This window comes from Bos taurus, chromosome 5, assembly GCF_002263795.3.
Source record: "Bos taurus isolate L1 Dominette 01449 registration number 42190680 breed Hereford chromosome 5, ARS-UCD2.0, whole genome shotgun sequence".
NCBI classification, from domain to species: Eukaryota; Metazoa; Chordata; class Mammalia; order Artiodactyla; family Bovidae; genus Bos; species Bos taurus.
This window is the reverse complement of record NC_037332.1, coordinates 55839807-55863819: the sequence shown is the minus strand read 5'-3', so window position 1 is coordinate 55863819 and position 24013 is coordinate 55839807. Positions and strand designations below refer to the sequence as shown.

Below are 24013 nucleotides of genomic sequence, written 5' to 3'. Positions count from 1 at the left end.
AGAATGGCTTTCCCCTGTATGTTCACCAGCCCCCATTCCAACTCCATTCTCTCCATGGGGGTGAGGCTGCAGCCACTGCACAGAGTCCTGGATCCAGACATAGGGGCACAGCCCTGGGACTATATACTGGGGACTTCCCCAACCCCTTAGTACCAAGGAGATGAGAGGAGAGTATTTCTGCTTTAGGTTTTTAGAGTCCCCCTTTGGGCTCTTTGGCACTTGAAAAGCAACCCCCCACTCCCTGCCCTAGGAGAAGGGGTAGGGGGTAGGACTTGGCACTGGCTGTGGGACAAGTTATGGCTCCATCATGCCCCTGGGCACTTGCAGAAAGGAGGAGTGACACCAGGACAAGCCCCTGTTTGGGATCAAGTTCTGAAGGAGACTGGGACAGTCAGTGGAGTGGTCACTGGCTGGCGGGGTTTGCTAGGAATTCCTGGCAGGGACAAGGAGGCAGGCCCAGTCTGACAGCTGAAAGGCCCCAAGTGGCCATCACTCTGAAGTCATGCACTGCAGCCGGTGTTTGAAGAAGAGCAGGCGATGTTTGGCCACTTGACTCTCGTCCAGTGATCCCGGGTAACGGTACCGAGCATAAGTCTCTGCCTTCGCATCCCTTGAGGTCCAAGGCAACTTCAACTTGGATGCGTGATCCACAACGACGTCTGAGCAGGAGCCCACTTGAAGAGAACCAAGTCCATCCAGGAAGAATTCTGGGGGCAGAGGGAAGGGGAGTACACAATGAAGGGTCTTGAGGATTCAGAGGCACCGCTGCCCCTAAAGGAGAACTGAGATTTGGGATATGGTGGGTGCATATGCAAAGACTCCATCTCTAAGGACCTTAGGCATGTAAATCAACCCTTTTGAGTCTTGTATAAAATGGAGTCAATATCCTTACCTTGTGCTTTGAAAACGGATTCCCTCCCTTCCTCCCTCCTGCAACACACACTCACACACCCAAAAATTCAATAAATGCGGACTTGGCTGCTCCGAGGTGGCCTGAACCAGGAGATTCCGTTGGGAGCAGGATAGAGGCCGAGGTGACTGTGGTGGGGAAGCTCAAGGCAGACCCAGTGGCTGTACTGGCCGCTGAGGTTTAAATGATGTTTGGGGCTGGGATGTTTGGAGCTCTCTCTGTGGCCGGGGCACGGGTCTTGGTGAATCTTCGTAGAACTGCTCTAGGGACCCCGGTGGCAGCTGTGGGCTCCGCGGGGTGGTCGGGCAGTAGTACCCAGGGCCCCAGGCACCTTACTGTCCCACCACCCCGCGGTCCCTGGTCCCGAGCCCCGAAGGGTCCCTGCCCGGCCTGGAGGGGGCGCCACTCACCCAGGTGCGCCACGCGGCTGAGGCGAGGGTCAAAGCCGACCTCGCGCACCTTGTCGGTGCGCGCCAGGAAGAAGTTGACCACGCCGTCTGTGACCACGCACCCCGGGAAGCCGACGAGCTCGTGGTGGAAGCCGCGCTTCTGCCGGAGGCAGTTCCCGCGGCCTGGCGCGCCGGGCTCCACGCTCAGCAGCTGCCGGTAGGTGGTGGCGAAGCCGGAGATTTCGCGCACCGCGCCCCCCACCTGCCGGGGCGGGAGGATGGCTGCAGGCCGGACGCGCACTGGAAGGGGTTAGGTCTAGGCTCCCTCTCCCCAACAGGCTGGCTTTCCTCCTGGGTCCTTCCCCGCCCCACCCCTGCAGGACCCAGACAGTGGCCCAGGCTCTGCTTCCGTCCCAGGGTTGGCTGCTCTCGGGTCTCCCGGCCTAGCCCTTAGCCTCCCGGAAGCCCTCCTCCCATCCTCCATACCGCGGCCCCTCCCCTACCAGGTCCAGCGGCGTCCGCTCCAACACGTCCACAAGCCTCTCCAGTCGCGTACGCGCCGTGAAGACGAAGTCATCGTCCACCCACAGCACGTACTTGGTGGTTACTTGGGATATGGCCAGGTTTCGGCCTGCGAACCAGCCCTGGGAAAGAGTAAGTACGGTTGGCGATGCTATTGAGATAGGACGCAGCCCTCTGCCGCCTACTCCTCACTCCTGACCCCTCTCAACAGCCTCTGTGCGTGTATGTTCAGTCTGCGACCCTATGGACTGTAGCTCGCCAGGCTCCTCTGTCCATGAGATTTCCCAGGCAAGAATACTGGAGTGGGTTATCATTTCCTCCTCCAGGGGATCTTGCCTACCCAGAGATCCAACCTGCATCTCCTGCGGGCGGATTCTTTACTAATGAGCTACCTGGGAAGCCCCTCAACAACCTGTGCCCCTCTCCAAACTTTGGAAGTGCTTAGGAATGGCCGGGAGCTAGGTTTAAAAAAAATGCAGTTTCCCACTGCCAGAGGCTCTGAGTGGGTGTTCTGGGGGAAAGTCTTGGAATGTATTTGATTCATGCGTTCATTCATTCATTCATCAACTATTTATTGAGCCCCTACTAGATGCTAAGCACCATTCTAAGAAGGCAGCTCAAATAAGACCGCTCCCGTGGAGCTTACATTTCAGAAATCCTCATGCTGGATTCACTACCCTGGAGACTGCAGACTGAGGGCATGCCCCCTCCCGGTGCCCTGTGGCTGTGCACCTTGCCAAAAGGCATGAGATAGTGCTCGATGTGGGGACCTCTAATGCTCTCTGGCTTGTCGCTGTCGTCCGCGATTACCACTGTGACCGTTGGGTAGAAGCGGCGGATGCTGGCGATGAGTGCCCGTAACCGATTGTAACGAAGGAAGGTCTTAGTGGCGATGGTGACCAGAGCGCTGATGTTGTACTGGGCTAGGAGTGAGGGACAGAGTTAGGTGCAGAGGAGAGTGGCGAGTGAGGAGAAGGAAGACACCTCCCAGGGCCACCCTCTCCCAACTTTCTTCCTGTCAGGCTGGATCTATGCCCCTGAGCATACCAGTCTCACCTCCCTGGGGTAGAGACCCAGGTGGGTACAGCCGAGGGTTGGGTGGGTGTCTTATGCGAATGGTGAAGGCAGCTTCGTGTCCCTCGGTGGAGAACCGGACTGGGAAGAAAGACATGAGATGTGGCCCCTAGGGCTTGGCCAAAATTCTCTTTTCAGTAAGTCAGTATTTAAGTGCCTACCCTGTGTTGCACTTTTCTAGGCCCTGTTAGATAAGAATGCAAGGTTCGTATCCCCCTGGAACTTACATTTTAATGGGTGGGAGAAAGATGATAAAAGTTTTCATTAAAAGCTAGCCTTTATTGAGCATTTACTGTGTGCCAGGCACTTTTAAAATTACGTTAACTATATGAACTCATTTAATCCTCACAATAGCCCTATTAAGTAGATTCCTACTACAGAAAAAAGAAGGCAGAGAGAAATTAACTTGTCCATAATTACCCAACTCAGGCAAGAAAGCTGGGGTAGGAACCTAGTCCATCTGGTTCCAGGTTAAGTAAATAAGAAAATTCAGGTACAGATAAGTATTGAATAGAAAATAAGACAAGTATTGTGAGAGTGAAGAGGATCCATCTGAGCTGAGATCCAAATGATAAGGAGCCAGCCATACAAAAATCTAGGGGATGCGTAGTCTAGGCAGAGGGAACAGCAAGTGCAAAGGCCCCCCAGTGGGAGTAGGCTTGGTAAAGAAGCCTTGGAGAGAAGCAGGAGGGCTGTTATACCCCTTTTGCCAGAGGAGAAATGGGGGCTCTGGGACAGAAAGCTCTTTGCCCTCTAGTAAGTGGTGGGCTGGGAATAGAGCTTGAGTCTTCTAGTTCTTGGGTCAGGTCATTTCCTGGGGCCCCCATGGTTGGGCTGAAGGGGGGACACACCCAAGGCTCGGGTTTCCCTCTGGCCTGTTCCAGCCCCAGTTGAACAAAGGCCCCTTCTCTCCCTCCTTGGCCCTGCTGGCCCAGCTGAAATGCCCATTGTGTGTCTGGACAGCTCTGGCCATTGCCCGAGTGTCTCCCACACCCTTTGCCATTTGCTTGCTCCTTCCTTTCTGGCTTCCTGTGTTCACCCAGCCTGTTACTACATCCACCCAGGCCTCGCACCTGTGTCTGCTGTGTTTGCCTGGTAGCTTCGGCTGCTGTAAGTGACCAGTTGCAGCTGCCGATTGAGTTGGTCCAGCCCTAGGCTGGTGAGGGTGAGATCTGGCTGCCCTTCTCCGATGAGAGTCACTCCAGTTACTTCCCCTGCCACGTCCCAGGTGCCCAAGGAGGCAGTCAGGTTCACCTGGGAGGGGGGATTGGCAAGTGCAGGGTGCAGGGTTATGCCCCCTACCCACCTCTTGCCTCCCTGCTTCTTCCATCCCTCCTTTGGCAGCCTCGCTGCCCTTCCTTCATCATTAATGCCCACCCGGCCTCCCCACCCTCCTGTTTTTTCTCACCTGGTATACCTCCTGACCGGAAGTGGCCTGCAGGCCCAGTCCTGGAAGCAAGGAGAGGGAACCAGAATCACAGACAGCTTGGGATTCCTCCCTTTCTCCTCCCTCTTTCACCTCACACAGCACAGAACTTCTCACCCATCCCTCCTATTGAGGCCACAGCAGGGCACATTGTAGGGCATAGCCCAGAGTAACCGATTTCTCACTCCTTCCCATCAAAGCAGTAGGTCTTGTGTGGCCTGCCCTGCCTGTCCATCTAACTTCAGCCAGTCAGCAAGAACACACCCTTCTCCATAAACCTCTCCAGTTGTCTTCGGCAATTCCCCACAACCCTAGAGTCCCTTCTGTCCCCATCTCCCACCTCATGAGCCCTCCCTGACCTCCAGTTTCCCTTTCATTAGAAGCCCCCCACCTGGCATTCCAATCTTCCCTCATTCTTTCTCACCCAGCCTGGGCTCTGCCACCCTCACAGTGGTTTAGGTCCTCCCCTTGGACCCTCCTCCCCACCTGGCACCAAGATACTCCTGAGGGGCTGGACCTCCACACCCTGCAGGGGGTACTGTAGCGGGGAGTTGGCAGGGGCTATGAGCAGCTGGTCAGCAGCAGACTGGCTCCTGGCAGTGAAGGAGGGGGAGGACAGAGGAGGAGTCAAGGGGAGCATGCTCTCCCTCCTACCCCACCCTCCCTCCAGGCCTCCCACGGCTCTCCACGGGCAGAATCACATCCTCCTTTCCGCTGGGTACCTTGAAAGGAAGGCCTGGAACTCCTGCTCCCTCGAGGCAGACACAGTGCTCAGCTCCTCAGGGTCAAAGGCCTTGGTGAAGTCAAAGGCTTGGACCTGCCTCTGGAAGGGGAGGTGAAGGCTTCCCTCACTGGACTCACAACTGCAATTGTTTGCAGACAGCAGCCTGTGGAGCCGGAAGGAAGGGTCCTCAGAGCCCAGCCATACAGCTCACTCATCCCACGGAAGGTTGACACAGCACCCGCACCTTCCCCATTCAACCCTGTTCATCCAAAATCTGTCCCCTTAATCACTGCTCTTCAAATAGTCCCCCAAAGGAGGGACCGCCCATGAGATGACCCATCCTCTACATCTGGATTTTACAGAGATATAGAACAAACCAAATGCTAAGGTTTCAGAGTTGCCTACACACCATCAGGACCCCAGCTGGACTCCTTTCACAGGGAATGACCAGGACTCACAAAGTCAGGGCCCTCCCCTGATTGCAACCGTCCCTTCCCACTCCCGAAGCACAAGACTCAGTAGCCCCCTCCACCTCTCACTTCACTCCCCGCCCCCCCACAACCACTCTGGGGAACCCAGGCATCAGAGCTCAGCAGTAGAGGAAACAGAAGCTTCCCAGACTACCCACCAGCGAGTGCCATGCTGTCACCCCGACTCCTTACACTCACCCCACCACTTGCTCCTTGATCCTGACCGGGATGTGTGCGTATCTGGGCTCAGGGGCAAGACCTAGCAGTTCTGGCCTGGGGTTGCCCTGTAGGGGCGTCCACAGCGCAAGAGGTGTCCGAAGGCCCGGCGCGACCCGGGTGCTCGCGTACAGGAGCCCCAGCGAGGCGCAGGCGAGCAGCAGGACGAGCACACAGAGGGCCCGGCGGCCCAGCCGCATCCTGGGTGGGCGAAGAAGTGGGAGGGTGAGAAGGTGGTGGGCGAAAGCGTGGGTTGAGACTCTGGGCCCCCGCAGTTCCGGAGACTCCAGCCGGCCCGGCTGTGGCTTCCCGCATCTCGGGCGCCAGGATTTGTATAGCGAATCGGTACCCTCGTCCCCCTCCCCTCACTCCCCGGGCCTCGGGTCTCCTAGCCTCCTTTCTTCTCGCCCTCTCCCACATCTCGCTTTCCATTCACGCCCGAGGCCTGTTATCTCGATGAAGCAAGAGACCTTTGGAGGTAGCGGTTTCGACGCGGCGGCTCGTAAGTAGAAAAAGCACCGTTTTATTAGAATAGCCGATGTTCCGGAGCCCGCCGCCTCCCTTGGCCCACGCATCCCCCACCCCCTCAGTCCGAGCATCACCTGGCCCGGGTGGGCTGCAGAGGGCAGCGCCACACCTTGCCTGTCATGAAAAAATGCAGAATCACGCCCGCGCTGCTGGGTGGCCCCGGCGGAGGTGACCCCGTGGGTGGCCTCGCGAAGCCGTGCGGGGCGACAAGGTGGACCGGTGCGCGCGCCTCTTCCCGCTTCCGGCTCAGTCCCGCGTCCCGCCCCAGCACTGACCTGTCTTAACGCTTTAAGGCCGCCGCAAGATTTCGGTCAGGGCTGTGCCAGGCTCTCAGCCCTGGCCTGAGAGTCCTCATGGGGCTGGAGGCGGCCTGATTGGGGAGTCGGGCATGAGTCTGAGAGTGACGGGGAATCCTCCTGCCTCCCGAGCGCGCACGACCCCGCCCGCCTTTGGACTCTCCGGGCTTTGTAGACCACCGCGCTGGGGTGGTTCTGGGCGTTTCCTGCGGGGTTGGGGGATCGGAGTCGAGAAACCGCCTCACTTCAATTCCATAAATAAATCCGGGGTTCCCTGGGACCCTGTCCCTCTTGCCGGGCCGGGAGAGCCCGGGCCGCCGCCCGGCTTTTCAGATCGCGGCAGCTTGGCTTGGGTGCTGGTTGCGGAGGGGCGTCAGGCTACGCGCCGAGAATGAGAGCGCTGGGGCGCCTTCTGGTGGGCGCGGAGGACACTGCGGGGGCGCGAAGCCAGCGAAGCACGAAGGTCCTTCTCTTCACGCCCCCTCCCTCCCCGCCAGCCCTTTGCCCCCGAACCCTGGCATCTGCCCCGCCCCACCGCGATTCCAGTCACTCTGTTCCTATTCGTTCGCAGCCGTCTTTCCATCGAGACTTTGGCCAGGACTGGCGATAAGGGTTTTAGGAAGTGATGGGGCGGGGACGCCCTGTAAACCCATTTCAAGGAAGACTTGGATACTTAGGGTGAGATAAAGGAACCCAGACAAGACTGGAAAATAAAGACTGCCTAGCTAACAAAGACAAGTTGACAGCCTCCCTCCTAGCCTCGCCTCCCCCGCCCACCGGCCCCCGCATACCCCAGTTCTCTAAGGAATACTCAATGATGTAACAAACACTCAGTAATTCAAGGGCCTGCTTCTTCTGACTGCTCCTTGTTGCAGACTTGAGGAAGGGAAGATCCCCAAACAGTGCCTAGATTGGTTGTACTTATGCGTGCAAGCTGCAGACCTGTACTACCTTAGCTGGATTCTTGATGCTGCCCTAAGTTCTGTGGTTCCATGATTCTAATAAAAGATGTCACAATTTAATAGGGAAAAAAGATATAATAGGAAATGTAAAACATAATGTAAATGTGGGGGCAGGGGGGAGGGAAGGTTGGATTATTGGAGGAACTGTGTACAAAGAAATGACTAATCGGCTGGAGGGAAATTGAGATTCTCACCCTCTTTACACCAAAATAAATTCTAGATGTATCAAATATCTTGTTATTAAAAATGTAACCACAAAGAGTAGTAAAATAATTCATGGAGTTTGTTTTTTTTTTTTTAATAATCTTGGAGTGGGGAAGAGATCTCTAAGTAAGATATAAAAGGACATATTAATAGATTTGCCTGTATAAAAAGCTTGAGTGAAGGAATTTCTATAAACAAACTTGAGAAATGACAAACTGAAAAAATACGTGCAACATGTAAGACAGATAAAGGTCTATTTTTCTTAAGAGCTATAAAACATCAATAAGAAAAAAATGATCAGTCACCCCTAAATAGGCAAAAATTGTGATTAGACAGTTGAGGGAAAAAGTAAAAATGGCTTTTCAAACAAATGAATGTACACTTGACCCTATTCATAATAAATAAAATCCAAATTAGAGTAACAATGAAATGGTTTTTGTTTAGCAAGTTAGTAAAGGTCAAAGAGTTTGCTAACACAAGTGGTCAAGTATTTGAAGAAATAGTCACTATCATACACTGTTGTGAGTGTAAATGGACCCAGCTTAGAGCAATTGGCCAATCTATTAACAATTAAAATATTAATCATTTAAATCTTAAATATTAGTAAGTTAAAATTTTAAAGATATGATTCAATCAGACAATGGGACACTGGATTAATCTATATCTACTGATACTGAATGATATCCAAAGCTGTTAAGCAAAATAGACAACAGCATATATAGTTGGCTCCTGAGTGTGGCTTTTAGCTTCTAGGATTGTTCAAATATTAGAAATGAAGTGCTACCATAATAAAAATCTAACAATGTGGGAATGAATTTGGAACTGGGTCTTAGGTAGAAGCAGGAAGGAATCTAGGAGTGTTAGTGAAAGACAAAAATATTGAAGAGCATATTAGTAGAAGCCTCATGTCCTTTGAGGAGGCTGCTGATAAAGAAAAGTGAGGAAAGTAGGGAAACTGAGGGGCTTCCCAGGTGGCACTAGTGGTAAAGAACCTGCCTGCAAAGTCAGGAGATTTTAAGAGATGCAGGTTCGATCCCTGGGTTGGGAAGATCCCCTGGAGGAGGGCATGGTAACCCACTCCAGTATTCTTGCTGGAGAATCCCATGGACAGAGAACCTGGTGGGCTACAGTCCATGGGGTCGCAAAGAGTCAGACATGACTGAAGGGACTTAGCATGTATGCATACCTACCTAATGAAATGGGGATCTCATTGAGATTTTCAAGCAGAATGTTGAAGATGCCTTCAGGTTTCTTCTTGTCACTTTTAGTAGAATATGTAGGAAAAGAAAGTGAAAGTGAAGTCGCTCAGTCGTGTCTGACTCTTTGCGACCCCATGGACTGTAGCCTATCAGGGTCCTCTGTCCATGGGATTTTCCAGGCAAGAATACTGGAGTGGGTTGCCATTTCCTTCTCCAGGGGATCTTCCCAACCCAGGGATCGAACCGGGTCTCCCACTTGGAAAAGAAAGAGATAAGCTAAAGAAAGAATGCCAATAAAAAAGTCCTGGGGATTGTTAGGTTTGAAATTTCCTAGCCTCTCCAATGGAGAAGGCAATGGCACCCCACTCCAGTACTCTTACCTGGAAAATCCCACGCATGGAGGAGCCTGGTGGGCTTCAGTCCATAGGGTCGCTGGGAGTCGGACACGACTGAGCAACTTCACTTTCACTTTTCACTTTCATGCATTGGAGAAGGAAATAGCAATCCACTACAGTGTTCTTGCCTGGAGACTCCAGGGACGGGGGAGCCTTGTGGGCTGCCGTCTATGGGGTGGCACAGAGATGGACACGACTAAAGCAACTTAGCAGCAGCAGCAGCAGCAGCAGTGGCCTCTCCAAGGACCAGTGAGGCTAGAAATTTAAAAAATGGCTTCCAGGACTTCCTTGGTGGTGTAGTGGATAAGTATTCGCCAGCCAATGCAGGAGACATGGGTTTGATTCCAAGTCCGGGAAGAGTCCACATGCTGTGAAGCAACTAAGCCAGTGCACCACAACTACTGAGCCCATGTGCTGCAACTACTGAAGCCTGAGTTCCTATAGCCGGTGCTCCACAAGAGAAGCCACTGCAATGAGAAGCCTGCACATGGAAACGAAGAAGCCCACATAGAGCAAGGAAGACCCAATGCCGCCAAAAAAAAAAAAAAAAAAGGCTTTCAGGGAAAGACCATATCTAAGGAATGCTCAAGAAACTATTGTCTAAAAATAAAGCCAAGGATATAAACATAAATCCTCTGTTAAAGAAAGAGCTAAGGCAGTGCCTCAGAATGGTTCCATTAAACAATAGGACTCTCAGTGATCAAAGAAGCCCAAGGAAGAGAAAGGTTTATCTCAATAATATTTGTGAATATGGCTTTCATGTGATGTAGTTAACCTCAATAAGATTCACAGAAGAACTGTAAAGATTTTAAGAGAATTGCATTTGCAGAATTTTATTGGTGATAGAATAATTCTCTTACTATTCTGATAGATAAATGTTTGCTGTTTTAAATCCCCCAAGTTTGGAGTAATGTATTACACAGCAATAGATAACTAATTCAGAATATTATATAGTTGACCTTGAACAATGAGGGGGTTACAGGCACTGCTTTATTTAAAATAAATTACCCCACCTTGCCTGCACCCCACCAGCGAGACGCGCTGCGCACCGACGGAGCGGACATGGGGAAAGCGATCATAGCCAGGCTCGGACTGGGGCTGCTGCTTCTGGCCCTGCTCTTACCTACGCAGACTTACTCAAATCAAACAACTGTTGTAACACCTTCAAGTAACTCCTCCCATACTACCTCACCTGCCTCTCATCCAGCCAATGCCACCACCAAGGCAAGCGATGGTACTCTGCAGTCAACAGCCAGTCTTTTTGTGATCTCGGTCTCCCTTCTACATCTCTACTGTTAAGAGACTCAGGCGAAGAAACATCTGTACTTCACCAGTACTTCTAAATCCAGTTCAAATGGCATCTATACATCCTGTGTGACAAAGGAAAAAAAAAAGAGAGAAAAAGAAGTCTTCATTGAACAAATCTGCTAATTACACACCTTATTTAATTGACAGAAATTATTGAGGATCCCAAATTTGTTTGAAGAGCATGTGAAGGGTTTGGCTAGATGATGAATGCCAATATTAAATCTGCTGGAGTTACCTGTACAAGATGAAGAGAGACAACGTCCAAAATTAGTTGAGATGATTTCCTTAAATGTGGCTTAAGAAGTATGGACACATAAAGCTCTACCTTGAAAATGAGAATAGATTTTATCTTACTTAGAGATAAAGAATGGACTGTGGAACAGACTCAGTTTGCATTTGGTTTGTTAAATTTATAAGGCCATAAAACAATTAGGTAAAACAGAAAGCTTCTATGATTCTCTCTGTATGTACATTAGCAGGAACTTATGTAAATTCTCAAAGTGTTGTTTCAGCAGTACTAATTTAATGCTGACATACGATAGACTAAAATTTTATGTTAAGCTATCAACTCTTCTTTTGGGAACTGAACTTTTCCTCTGGGGCTTTGGGCTGACATTGCATTTGACTTTTTATATAGTGCCAGGGCAAAGATGGATTAATCTACCCCAAATTCAAGCATACTGAATACATTTTGCTTGCATACTATTCCTATTCAAAAAGAACACTAGATTTATTTAAACAGATAACAAAGAATAGAAGTACATTGCTGTCAATGAATTTCAAAATATTTTTTATTTCTGCATACATTGAATAACTTTTACAGTTTAAAAAAATGATCTGTTTTGAAGGTAAAATTGACAAATTTTGAAATGAAAAAGGCTAATATGTGAAGGAGCCAAACTGTAACTCAAATATTTGTGAAGTCAACACTGGAAGCTTGCTCACATTGAATTTATTTATTATTATTTTTTAAAATATTTATTCATTTACTTGGCTGCGTCAGGTCTCAGTTGCATCATATGGGATCTTTCGTTGCAGTGTGCAGGCTCAGTAGCAGTGGCATGTGGGCTTCGTTGCTCCAAGGCGTGTGGGATCTTAGTTCCCAGATCAAGGATCGAACCCATGTCCCCTGCATTGCAAGGGAGATTCTTAACCACTGGACCAACTCATCTGAAGTCCCGCTTACATTGAATTTAGAAAAACTTTATACTCTTTTCTGTAAATACTTCTTTTTAAACTGCATCAGAGTAGCCACATTTGGAACACTTTTTGCTATCATTTGATGTTTTTAGATAGTTAGAACCTGGTCCTAGGCCTAAAATGGGCTTGATTTTGGAAAGTAAATCTTTTCACAACTGCCTTGATGCACAGCAACCTTTTTAAAAATAGACACTCCCTAAAGTCTTTTGTTCACATGGTCACACACTGATGCTTAGATATTCCAGAATCTAATATGGCCACAGTAGTTTTGAAAACCAAAGTCATTTTTTTTTCCATCTTTAGAAACCAGCACTGAAATAAACATATCCAACAGATCTCAAGCTACTGTGTGTGTGAATGAACATTCCCTTTTGTTTCACACCTGAATTCTGTGTATCTGCTTTGGATTGTATATTGTGTTTGTGTATTTATGCTTTGATTCATAGTATCTTTTCATGTTATGAAATTGATTTGCATTAAATACAAACTGTAAATTAAAAAAAATAAAAATAAAATAAATTACCAAGAAAAAATTCTGATTAATTTTTTTCTTCTTGGTTATTCATTTTAAATAAAGCAGTGTGTACATGTCAATCCCAGACTTCCTAACTATCCCTTCCTTCCTCCTCTACATTTCCCTCTGGTAACCATAAGTTCATTCTGTAAGTCTGTGAGTCTGTTTGTAAATAAGTTCATTTGTATCATTTTTTTGATTCTGCATATAAGCTATATCATATGATATTTCTTTCTCTGTCTGACTTACCTCACTTAGTATGACAATATCTAAGTCCATCAAATTGCTGCAAATGGCATTATTTTCATTCTTTTAACAGCTGAGTAATATTCCATTGTATATATGTACCACATCTTCTTTATCCATTCCTCTGTTGATGGACATTTAGGTTGCTTCTATGTCCTGGCTATTGTAAACAGTGTTGCAATGAACATTTGGGTACATATATCCTTTTGCACCATGTTTTTCCCTGGATATATACCTAAGAGTAGGATTGTAGAATTGTATGTAGCTGTATTTTTAGTTTTTTAAGGAACCTCTGTACTGTTCTCCATAGTGACTATACCAATATACATTCCAACCAACACTGTAGGAGGATTCTTTTCTCTCTACACCCTCTCCAGCATATTTTGTTTGTGGATTTTTTTAATGATAGCCATTTGACTGGTGTGAGGTGATATCTCATTGTACTTTTGATTTGCATTTCTCTAATAATTAGTGATGTTGAACATCTTTTCATGTGCCTCTTGGCCATCTGTATATCTTCTTTGGAGAAATGTCTATTTAGGTCTTTTGCCCATTTTTTTGATTGGGTTGTTTGTTTTGATATTAAGCCACATGAACTGCTTATAAATTTTGGAGGCTAATCGCTTGTCAGTCACATCATTTCCAAATATTTTCTCCCATTCTGTGGGTTATCTTTTCATTCTGTTTATGGTTTCCTTTGCTGTGCAAAAGCTTTTGAGCTTGATTAGGTCCCATTTAAGTTGCAGCAATATCTTTTTCAATCCATCTCCTAGAGTAATGCCTGTATTCTACTTTAATAAAAAGAATCATACAGAATGTAGTCTTCTGTGTTTTGACTTTTTTTCTTTCAGCATTATGAGTTATTGTGTATAGCTGTAGATCATTTCTTCTCAGTCTATACAGTTGACCTTTGAACAGCACAAAGGTATTGTTGAACTGTTCAAGTCCATTTATATGAGGATTTTTTTTCACTAAATACATTTTATGGTACTATATGATCCAACACTGGTTGAATCCATGAATGCAGAACCCCAGATTCATCAAGGACTGACTATAAAGTTTTACATGGATTTTTTTATTTAGAATCTTTTTCTTGGTTAACAAAAGTAGAATACAGGCAAAACTAATCTATGTAGTCAGAATTGTGATTACCTTTGAGGCATGGAGTAGTAACTGCTGCTGCTGCTGCTGCTAAGTCACTTCAGTCGTGTCCGACTCTGTGCGACCCCATAGACGGCAGCCCACCAGCCTCCCCCATCCCTGGGATTCTCCAGGCAAGAACACTGGAGTGGGTTGCCATTTCCTTCTCCAATGTATGAAAGTGAAAAGTGAAAGTGAAGTTGCTCAGTCGTGTCTGACTCCTATCGACCCCATGGACTGGAGCCTACCAGGCTCCTCCGTCCATGGGATTTTCCTAGAAGGGGTCAATCTGGGTGCTGGTAAAGTTGTGTTTCTGCATTCAAGTGTGATTAATTTGTAAAAATACACAAAGTTGTATACTTGTAATCTGTACTTTCCTGTATGTATATTATACATGAATACACAGTTTAAAAATATGAGAGAACACTTGTAATCTGCTTTTGAAAATATTCAGAAGCTTTTTTCTTCAAGCAGTATACCTACTCTCAGTGGGGTGATTCTTCTGATAGTCAGGTTGGGTTGATCAGGTAGCTGTAGGCAACTGGCAGCTCATCTGGGGCTGGATGATACAACTTGCCTTTTCTCACATGATGGGAGTTTGGTGCTCTTGGCTGAACCTCTTTTTCCTTGAGGTCTTTCATGGCAATCTCAGGGTAGCCAGTGTGTGAGAGCGGAAGCTTCAGGCTCCCTTGAAGCCTTGCTTGTAATTCACACAGTATTATTCCTTCCCCACCCTCTCTCTCAAGTATATTTAGGTGCTAAGGCAAAGTATCAGGTTATCCCAGCTTCAAGGAGTGCTTATACTCCATCTCTTGATGGATATAAATGCAAAACATTTATGATCATTGTATTTATTTATAAATTTTTATTTATTCACCTATTTATTTATCTTTGGCTCTGCTGGGTCCTCACTGCTATGAGAGGACTTTCTCTAGTTGCACCGAGCAGGGGCTACTCTCAAGTTGTGGGGCACGGGCTTTTCATCATGGTGGCTTCTTTTGTTGCAGAGCACAGGCTCTAGGCACCCAGGCTTCAGCAGTTGTGGTGTGTGGGATCAGGAGTTGATGTATATGGGCTTAGTTGCTTTGAGACATGTGGGATCTTCCCGAACCAGTGACTGAACCTGTTTTTGAGGCAGGTTCTTAACCACTGGACCACCAAGGAAGTCCCATGACCATTTTAAATCTTCCATTATCACCAATAACCAAATTTCTAAGTGCAGGAATTGTTGCTTAATTAGGTACTTTTAGAAAGGAAGAATGTCTGAATAACTTGGTGTCAACATTATAAGGAATATTGCTCTGAAATGACAGAGCATTATACACAAAGGTGCCTGGAAATAAACATATACCAAATAACAATCAACAAGAGACGCAGATCTTTTAATACCCTTTTCCACTAAAAGGAACCAGGGTCCTTGGATTCATTCCAGGTCCTTTCCCAGGAAAAGTTAAAGATGAATTTGGAATGTCAGACTGAATAAATTAATGTAGGAAAAGAGAAATTGCTGATTGACAAATATAAGGGAAATGATGAAGTAGAAAATAATTCTGCAACCATCAGAGTAAAAATTGGTTTGATCAAGAGTCATCAATGGGTGCTAATTTTAAGGGAGGAAGTTTCATGAGAAATAAGGTGTTTACATAGTTTAAAGTGTTTCCCCACAGTTTGCTTGTTAGTTACAAGAGGGAAAATTATAACTGCACAGTGGGAAAAACAGACAGCACTTGACTAGGTGGTCAAAATTAATATTACTGATGAGAGGCAGAGGGTGTTGTGAGCCTCCAGGTATGTGTCTCCACCCCAGGAAAGACACAGAATCACTTAGGCAGTATTCTGGCTAGGGGTACATAATTTGATTCTAAATATGGGAAAACACACAAGCCCCAGTTGAAGAATATTTTATATATTTAAAAAAAACTGGCCAGTATTTTATTTTTAAATATTAATGTCATGAGAGACAAAGACAGACTGAGTAACTATTCCAGAAAAAAAGGAGACGAAAGAAACAACTAAATACAATATGTGATCCTAGATTGAGTCCTGTCCTTGAGAGGAGAAGAAAATGCTGTAACAGACGTTTTGGGGACAAAATTGGGATATGGATGGTGGTTTAAAGTCACTGTTTTATCTTTGTTAAGAGATAGATGGTAAATGTTAAATTTCCCATAGTTGGTAACTGTAGTTACCAGTATCCTGTTCTTAGAAAACGTACTCTGATGTGTTAAAGAGATATGGTGGCATGATGTGTGTTATCTACTTTCAAATGACTCAAGAAAAAGAAATAATTGGGTCTTCCCTGGTGGTCCAGTGGTTAAGACTCCACACTGCCAATGCAGGGGGCCCAGGTTCAATCCCTGGTCAGAGAATTAGATCCTACATGCTGCAGCTAGAGAGTCCACATGCCGCCACAAAGATCAAGGATCTTGTGTGCTGCAGCTAAGACCCAGAGCGGTCAAAATAAGTTAATACACAAGTAAAAATAAATTTAAAATAAATAAATAATAGAATGTGTTGTATATATATGTGCATGTGATATATACAATATATATTTTATATTTTATTAATGTAATTATTGGGAGAAGGAAATGGCAACCCACTCCAGTATTCTTGCCTGGAGAATCCCAGGTACAGAGGAGCCTGGTAGGCTGTCATCTATGGGGTCGCACAGAGTTGGACATGATTGCAGCGACTTAGTAGAGAGAGAATGTAATTATTAATTATTTATTATGAACTATATAAAATAATATCTATAGAGAATGATAAAAACAAATGATAAAACAAATTTTGACAAAATGTCCAGAATTGGTGAAGCTGGATAAAAGATACATGGATTAGATAGGAGAAAAGTGATAAGCAGAAAGTTATCTGAGAGCAACTAGAGGCGGCCACTTCAGCTCACTGTCGAATAGGCACCTAATCCCACCAAGCAATTTCCCAGCCCTGCCTAGTAATATGCTCACTAGAACTCCAAAAATAGGGGGCTGTAAAACCCCCACCCACCAGGCTGGCAGGACTTGCCCTACCTCTAGCACGTGCCCACACCTCACAGTATCCTGCACTAAAGTAATCTTCTGCGGCCACTGGACTCATTAACTGCTCGTGAATATTCCACAAATACATACATCTAATTATAAGAGACCAAATTATGGGAAGAACATGTGAGATAGTGTGTCTTGTTATATAACCTGCAGTTGTCAATCATGGTTGTCCATCAACGGCCCCCGTGGATTATGCAAATAATCCTGCCTTAAAAACTGTACCCCCCCCCAAAAAAAAAAACTGTACCCAGCTCTCCAGGGCCATTTGCCTCCCTTGTCGTGGCCCACCTCTCTCTTCAGGTAGTCCCTCTGTTTTTTCTTTGTGTGTGCTCAGTTGTGTCCAATATTTTGATCACCTGATAAAACAGCTAACTCACTGGAAAAGTCCCTGATGCTGGGAAAGATTGAGGGCAGAAGAAGAGGGCATCGGGGGATGAGATGGCGGGACGGCATCACTGATGTGATGGACATGAACTTGGGCAAACTCTGAAAGACTGTGAGGGACAGGGAGACCTGGTGTGCTACAGTCCATAGGGTCGCAAAGAGTCAGACACAACTGGGCGACTGAAGAGCAAGTCACATCCGATTCTTTGTAACCTATTCTTTCTTTCCTTATTGTTAATAAACTTTCTTGCAACAGGTAAGCCCTGAGATTCTTCTTTTCATCCTTGAGGCCCTCCCTTCTGGAGGAAGGCTCTCCAGACTCTCCTTCTGCTAACAAAAGTGGTCAAAGAAGAAAAAAAGATATGTGGGAATACTCAGTATGTATTTTCCAAATTTCTAAGTTTGAAATTGTTTCAAAGTAAAAATTTAAAAAGAAAAAAAATTTTGCTTCTTCACTGCTTTAGTTAAAAGTGAGCATCTATTTAGTAATTTAGTGATGGTGCTAAGGAATTGTTTCAGCATATTACAGTCACACTTATAACAACAGGCAAGTAAAAACTGTTAATAATGAAATAATATAAGCATTCTAATACAGTTTCATCTTATTTTTTGTATCTCAACATTTCAGTCTTTGATGGAGATATTTAGTTTCAGCTAATGAAATAATATAAGCTAATGAAATAATATAAGCTAAATATTTAGTTTCAGCTAATGAAATAATATAAGCATTCTAATACAGTTTCATCTTGTTTTTTGTATCTCAACATTTCAGTCTTTGATGGAGATATTTAGTTTCAGCTAAATACAGATTTTATCACTCTGTACGCATGCGCGCGCACACACACACACACACACACACACACACGTTATTTTTGCTGAGCCATTTGAATTAGTTGTGACTTTTTACTCATAAATACCTAAATGCTTCAGTATCTATCTCCTAACAACAAAGGTATTCACCTAAGTAACCAATATGACTATCAAACTGTGGAAGTTTACTACTGATAAAAAAGAAAGTGAAAGTGTTAGTTGCTCAGTCCTGTCCAACTTTTTGCGATCCCATGGACTGTGACCCACCAGGCTCCTCTGTCTATGGAATTCTCTAGGCAAGGATACTGGAGTGGGTAGTTATTCCCTTCACCAGGGGATCTTCCTGAGCCAGGGAGAGAGCTGGGTCTCCTGAATTGCAGGCAGATTCTTTACCATCCGAACCACCAGAGAATCCCAAATTTTAAAAAAAAATTATTTAATACACAGTCCATATTAAATTTCTCCAGTTGTCATAATGATGTCCTTTATAGCTTTTAAAAGAATTTCAATCAAGGAGTATATTTCTTTATCATGTCCCTTTCCTTTCCTTATCTTTGAGGATATTAAACATACTTATTTAAAACATTTTTCAAGTTTTCTATTATTTCCTCTTAGGTAGAGTGAATTCTTCTATTTATTCAATTTGTTGACTGTCTGTCATGGTGGTACTTTTCATTACGAGCTTTGAATTTTAGTTTGCTAGCTTGTCTTTTGTGTTTCATTCTCACATGTGTCTTGGTTAGTATCTTTGTAGATTAAGTGTTTATTGCTCAGCATCAGTTGGCTTACAATGTCGTTCTGGAGTTGGTTTTTGCACTAGTGATAGTGCCTTCTGTTCAGTTCAGTTCAGTTCAGTCGCTCAGTCGTGTCCGACTCTTTGCGACCCCATGAATCGCAGCACGCCAGGCCTCCCTGTCCATCACCAACTCCAGGAGTTCACCCAGACTCACGTCCATCGAGTCGGTGATGCCATCCAGCCATCTCATCCTCTATCGTCCCGTTCTCCTCCTGCCCCCAATCCCTCCCAGCATCAGGGTCTTTTCCAATGAGTCAACTCTTTGCAGGAGGTAGCCAAAGTATTGGAGTTTCAGCTTCAGCATCAGTCCTTCCAATGAACACCCAGGACTGATCTCCTTTAAAATGGACTGGTTGGATCTCCTTGCAGTTCAAGGGATTCTCAAGAGTCTTCTCGAACACCATAGTTCAAAAGCATCAATTCTTCAGCACTCAGCTTTCTTCACAGTCCAACTTTCACATTCATACCTGACCACTGGAAAAACCATAGCCTTGACTAGATGGACCTTTGTTGGCAAAGTAATGCTTTGCTCTGCTTTTGAATATGCTATCTAGGTTGGTCATAACTTTCCTTCCAAGAAGTATGGTCTTTCGATTTCATGGCTGCAGTCACCATCTGCAGTGATTTTGGAGCCCAGAAAAATAAAGTCTGACACTGTTTCTACTGTTTCCCCATCTATTTCCCATGAAGTGATGGGACCAGATGCCATGATCTTAGTTTTCTGAATGTTGAGCTTTAAGCCAACTTTTTGACTCTCCTCTTTCACTTTCATCAAGAGGCTTTTTAGTTTCTCTTCACTTTCTGCCTTCTGTAGACTTTTGGAAATTTGTGGGGGCACTTTTGGCGCTGACAGTGACTGGTGAAGCTAGTAGCAATTGGTGGGCAGGTGTCAGCTAAGTTAAATTAATAGGACAAGCCTAAGCAACAAAGACTTGTCCTTCCCTAGATGCTGATACAAACTTGTTGAAAATACTGCTTTGGGCACAACTTGAAGGAATATACCTGAGCCTCTAGCATCAGCAAAATGGAGGTCACAACCTCAACAAACTTCTGAAAACAGGAAGCTCCTTATTGGAGAACCGCTTGACCTTTACTATAGTCACATCCCTCCTTCCCCAATTTAAGGCTATCCCTACTCAGGTTTCTTAGGCATGCATCTAATTGATGAAGGAATGGCTAGCTGCAAGGGATTTGGAGAGAGGCAGTTTTTAGTACCCCAGTTTCTGCCACAGAACCAGATACATTAGGAAAAGTTGCTAAATATACTGGCCCATTTCGGAGTTGTAGGTTTCCCTCTCTCCCACTGCATCCGTCCCTACTAAGTGGTTTTGTGACTGTCTCCCTAGTCGAGAACCATAGTCCATGTTGAACATGCAGGGACCTGATTGAGGGTGATGTTGCAATCCTGTCCTCTGCCAGCTGCAGGTGTAGTTTATTCACCACAGTAGCCTAGGAGGGCTGGCTAGCCTAATCCTCTCTGCTCTTTGCAGTCACTCCAGGCAAGCATTTAAAAAATTTTATTTGTTTATTCATTTGGTCGTGCTGCGTCTTTGTTGCTGCGTGGGCTTTTTCTCTAGGTCATGGCCAGCGGAGGCCACTCTCTAGTTGTAGTTTGCAGACTGCTCTCATTGCAGAGCAGGGGCTCTAGGGTTCTGGGGCTTCAGTACATGATCTCAGTAGATGCGGGTCCGGGGCTCTGGAGTACAGGCTCAATAGTTGTGGAGCAAGGGCTTAGTTGCTCCTTGGCATGTGGGATCTTTCTGAATCAGGGGTCAAACCCATGTCTCCTGCATTGGAGGCAGATTCTTCACCACTGAGCCAACAGGGAAGCCACAGGCATGCAGTTTTAATGTATAGAGCCCAGTCAGGAGTCACAGCAGCGTACAGCCACCTGTCATGCTGCGGAACATCTAGGAAACACTCCAAAGGAACTGGTTCCAGGTGGCTAATACTGGTCCTGTAGTTTCACTCCCCATCTATCATATTTTCATTTCCAGTTCATGGAGATTCTAATTTTGTTTTTGTTTTAAAACGGGTTGCCTTTTAAATACACATTTGGAATGCATTATCTGTCTGTTATTGTATCTGTTTGAAGTTTTTCTCTAAAATTCACTCAATCTGTTTGATAGGAAGTGACCCTATAAAGGGAGAAGGCAATGGCACCCCACTCCAGTACTCTTGCCTGGAAAATCCCATGGATGGAGGAGCCTGGTAGGCTGCAGTCCATGGGGTCGCTAAGAGTCAGACACGACTGAGCAACTTCACTTTCACTTTCCACTTTCATGCATTGGAGAAGGAAATGGCAATCCACTCCAGTGTTCTTGCCTGGAGAATCCCATGGACGGAGAAGCCTGGTAGGCTGCAGTCCATGGGGTCGCACAGAGTCGGACACGACTGAAGCGACTTAGCAGCAGCAGTAGACCCTATAAAACTTGTCTACTTATGCAATTTTTTTAAGCACAAAAAAGATTGTATTATACTCACTGAACCATGCACTGCTTATTGAAGAACCGCTTGACCTCTACTGTACCCTGTCCAGAGGACAGGATTGCAACATCACCCTCAATCAGGTCCCTGCATGTTCAACATGGACTATGGTTCTCAACTAGGGAGACAGTCACAAAACCACTTAGTAGGGACGGATGCAGTGGGAGAGAGGGAAACCTACAACTCTGAAATGGACCAGTATATTTAGCACCTTTTCCTAATGTATCTGGTTCTGTGGCAGAAACTGGAGTGCTAAAAAACCGTGCACTTTTTTCACATGACACATGTATCTTGGATGTCTTTTTATAAGAACATATGAAAATATATCTCCATTAAAAATTGACTGCATATTATTTATATTATACGAATATATCATATTTAGACAGTCCTGATTGACATCTTGTTTCCTTTACCAACAGTGATGCAATAAACCTACTAGGTGAACTTTTGTGAATATGTCTGCTTTATATAAACCAAATGCCAGTTATTATATGTAAGAGCACGTTTAATTTAGGTTTTTTGACTTGGGTTATGACAAAGAACCCGTCCAAAAATGTCAGTCTGAAGAAGCAACCAAGAAAATTGTGAGCCACTTGTTGCTGCCATACACAGATTTATTCTCATTTGACAAGTTAATGAACAATCAGCACATTGATCAATTAAACAGCAAGCTGAAAAGCCCTGTGCTACTGAAACCACAGAAATGTGTCTCAAGGGCAGGGGGTGGACTCCAAGGAGCTGTTGTTGTTTATATCTCAGCACAGAAAGAATTCACTTTGCCAAATTGTTCTCTGTAAAGACTATATTAATTTAAACTCCCTCCAAATATTACATCATTGTTTTTGAGGCTGCCTAGTATTCTGTCATATGGATATACCATAGTTAAAATGCTTCAAAGAGTGTCTGGTCCAGGGAGTGTTAGTTGTCATGATTGCTATTGCTACAAGACATTTTCACTTTTTTGTGCTAGTATTACGATATTGTATTGCTGATATTTACTTGGCACTTTTGCCATTTTCTTTTTCTTATCACTTAGCTTCCTTCCTTATTTCTAGTTTTATTGAGATATATTTGACATACAGTACTGTGTAAGTTTAAGGTGTGCAGCATAATGATTTGACCTACATACATCATGAAATAATTACCACAGTGGGTTTAGTGAACATCCATCATCTCATATAGATACTAAATAACAGAGAAAGGAAAAAAAATGTATATATAATTCTTGTGATGAGAGCTCACAGGATTTGCTCCCTTAACTACTTTTATATTTAACCTACAATAGTGTTAATTATATTTATCATGTTGTATACTATATCCCTAGTACTTGTTTATCTTATAACTGGAAGTTTGTCACTTTTGACTACCTTCATTTAATTCCCTCTCCCTCCAACCCCTCCTCTGGTAACTACACATCTGATCTCTTTTTCTATGAGTTTATTTGTTTGAAGTACAAATGATTTATTATGTTAGTTCCTGGTATACAACACAGTGATTCAACATTTCTATACATTAAAAAATGATCACCATGATAAGTCTGTCACCATACAAAGATATCACATTATTATCAACTATATTCCCCACTCTGCACATTTTACAACCATGATTCATTTATTTGGTAACTGGAAGTCTGTTAATCTCTCTCATTTATTTTCCTCATCCCCCTAACACCCCTAATCCATCAACCACCTGTTTATTCTCTGTATCTGTGACTCTGTTTCTCTTCTGTTACTATTGGTGGCAATGTATGTATATATATATATATATATCTTTTTTATCCATCTATCTATCCATCTATCAATGGTTGCTTCCATATCTTGTCTATTGTAAATAATGTTACAATAAACATAGGGGTTCATCTTTCTTTTGGAATTAGTGTTTGTGTTTTCTTTGGATAAATACCCAGGAGTGGAATTGCTGGATCGTATGGTAGTTCTATTTTTAACTTTTTGAGGAATCTGCATATTGTTTTCCATAGTGAAAGTGAAAGTGTTAGTCACTCAGTTGTGTCTGACTCTTTGTGACTCCATGGACTGTAGCCCACCAGACTCCTCTGTCTATGGAATTCTCCAGGCAAGAATACTGGATTGGGATGCCATTTCCTTCTCCAGGGGATCTTCCTGACCCAAGGATTGAACCCAGGTCTCCTGCATTGCAGGCAGACTCTTTACTGACTGAGCCACCAGGGAAGACCATAGTAGCTGCATCAATTTACATTGCCACTAATAGTAATGAGACTTCCCTTTTTTTTTCTACATCTTCCCCAGCACTTATTATTTCTTACCTTTTTGATAACAGTCATTCTGACAGGTGTGAGATGATATCTCACTGTAGTTTGGGTTTGCATTTCTTTGATGATTAGTATATTGATCATCTTTTCATGTGCTGGTTGGCCATCTATATGTCTTCTTTGGAAAAATGTCTATTTAGGTCCTCTGCTTATTTTTTTTTTCTTTAATAGAAAATTATTTAATTAGTATACATGTGTTCCCCATCCTGAATCCTCCTCCCTCCTCCCTCCCCACACCATCCCTCTGGGTCGTCCCAGTGCACCAGCCCCAAGCATCCAGCATCGTGCACTGAACCCTGACTGGCATCTCGTTTCATACATGACGTTTCACATGTTTCAATGCCACTCTCCCAAATCTTCCCACCCTCTCCCTCTCCCACAGAGTCCACAAGACTGTTCTATACATCAGTGTCTCTTTTGCTGCCTCGTATACAGGGTTATCGTTACCATCTTTCTAAATTCCATATATATGCATTAGTATA

General features: G+C 45.0%; 1 protein-coding gene across 2 annotated transcripts; it reads right to left on the bottom strand.

Moving 5' to 3' along the window:
* Positions 1–2: 2 nt before the first annotated feature.
* B4GALNT1 (beta-1,4-N-acetyl-galactosaminyltransferase 1) lies at positions 3–8296 on the bottom strand. Of its 2 annotated transcripts, none has more exons than XM_005206611.5 (11): positions 6535–8296; positions 5714–5932; positions 5044–5208; positions 4808–4914; positions 4304–4344; positions 3969–4149; positions 2869–2976; positions 2554–2744; positions 1803–1943; positions 1321–1561; positions 3–707 (listed from the first exon to the last, which is right to left on the bottom strand). In XM_005206611.5, exons 2-11 carry the CDS (start codon positions 5929–5931, stop codon positions 490–492), a joined length of 1611 nt encoding a protein of 536 aa, XP_005206668.1. In that variant the 5' UTR covers position 5932; positions 6535–8296; the 3' UTR covers positions 3–489. The 2 variants fall into 2 exon arrangements, with proteins under 2 accessions (XP_005206668.1, NP_001017943.1); NM_001017943.1 differs by having other exon boundaries at positions 6–707; positions 2878–2976; positions 6535–6913.
* Between the last annotated feature and the right edge of the window lie 15717 nt (positions 8297–24013).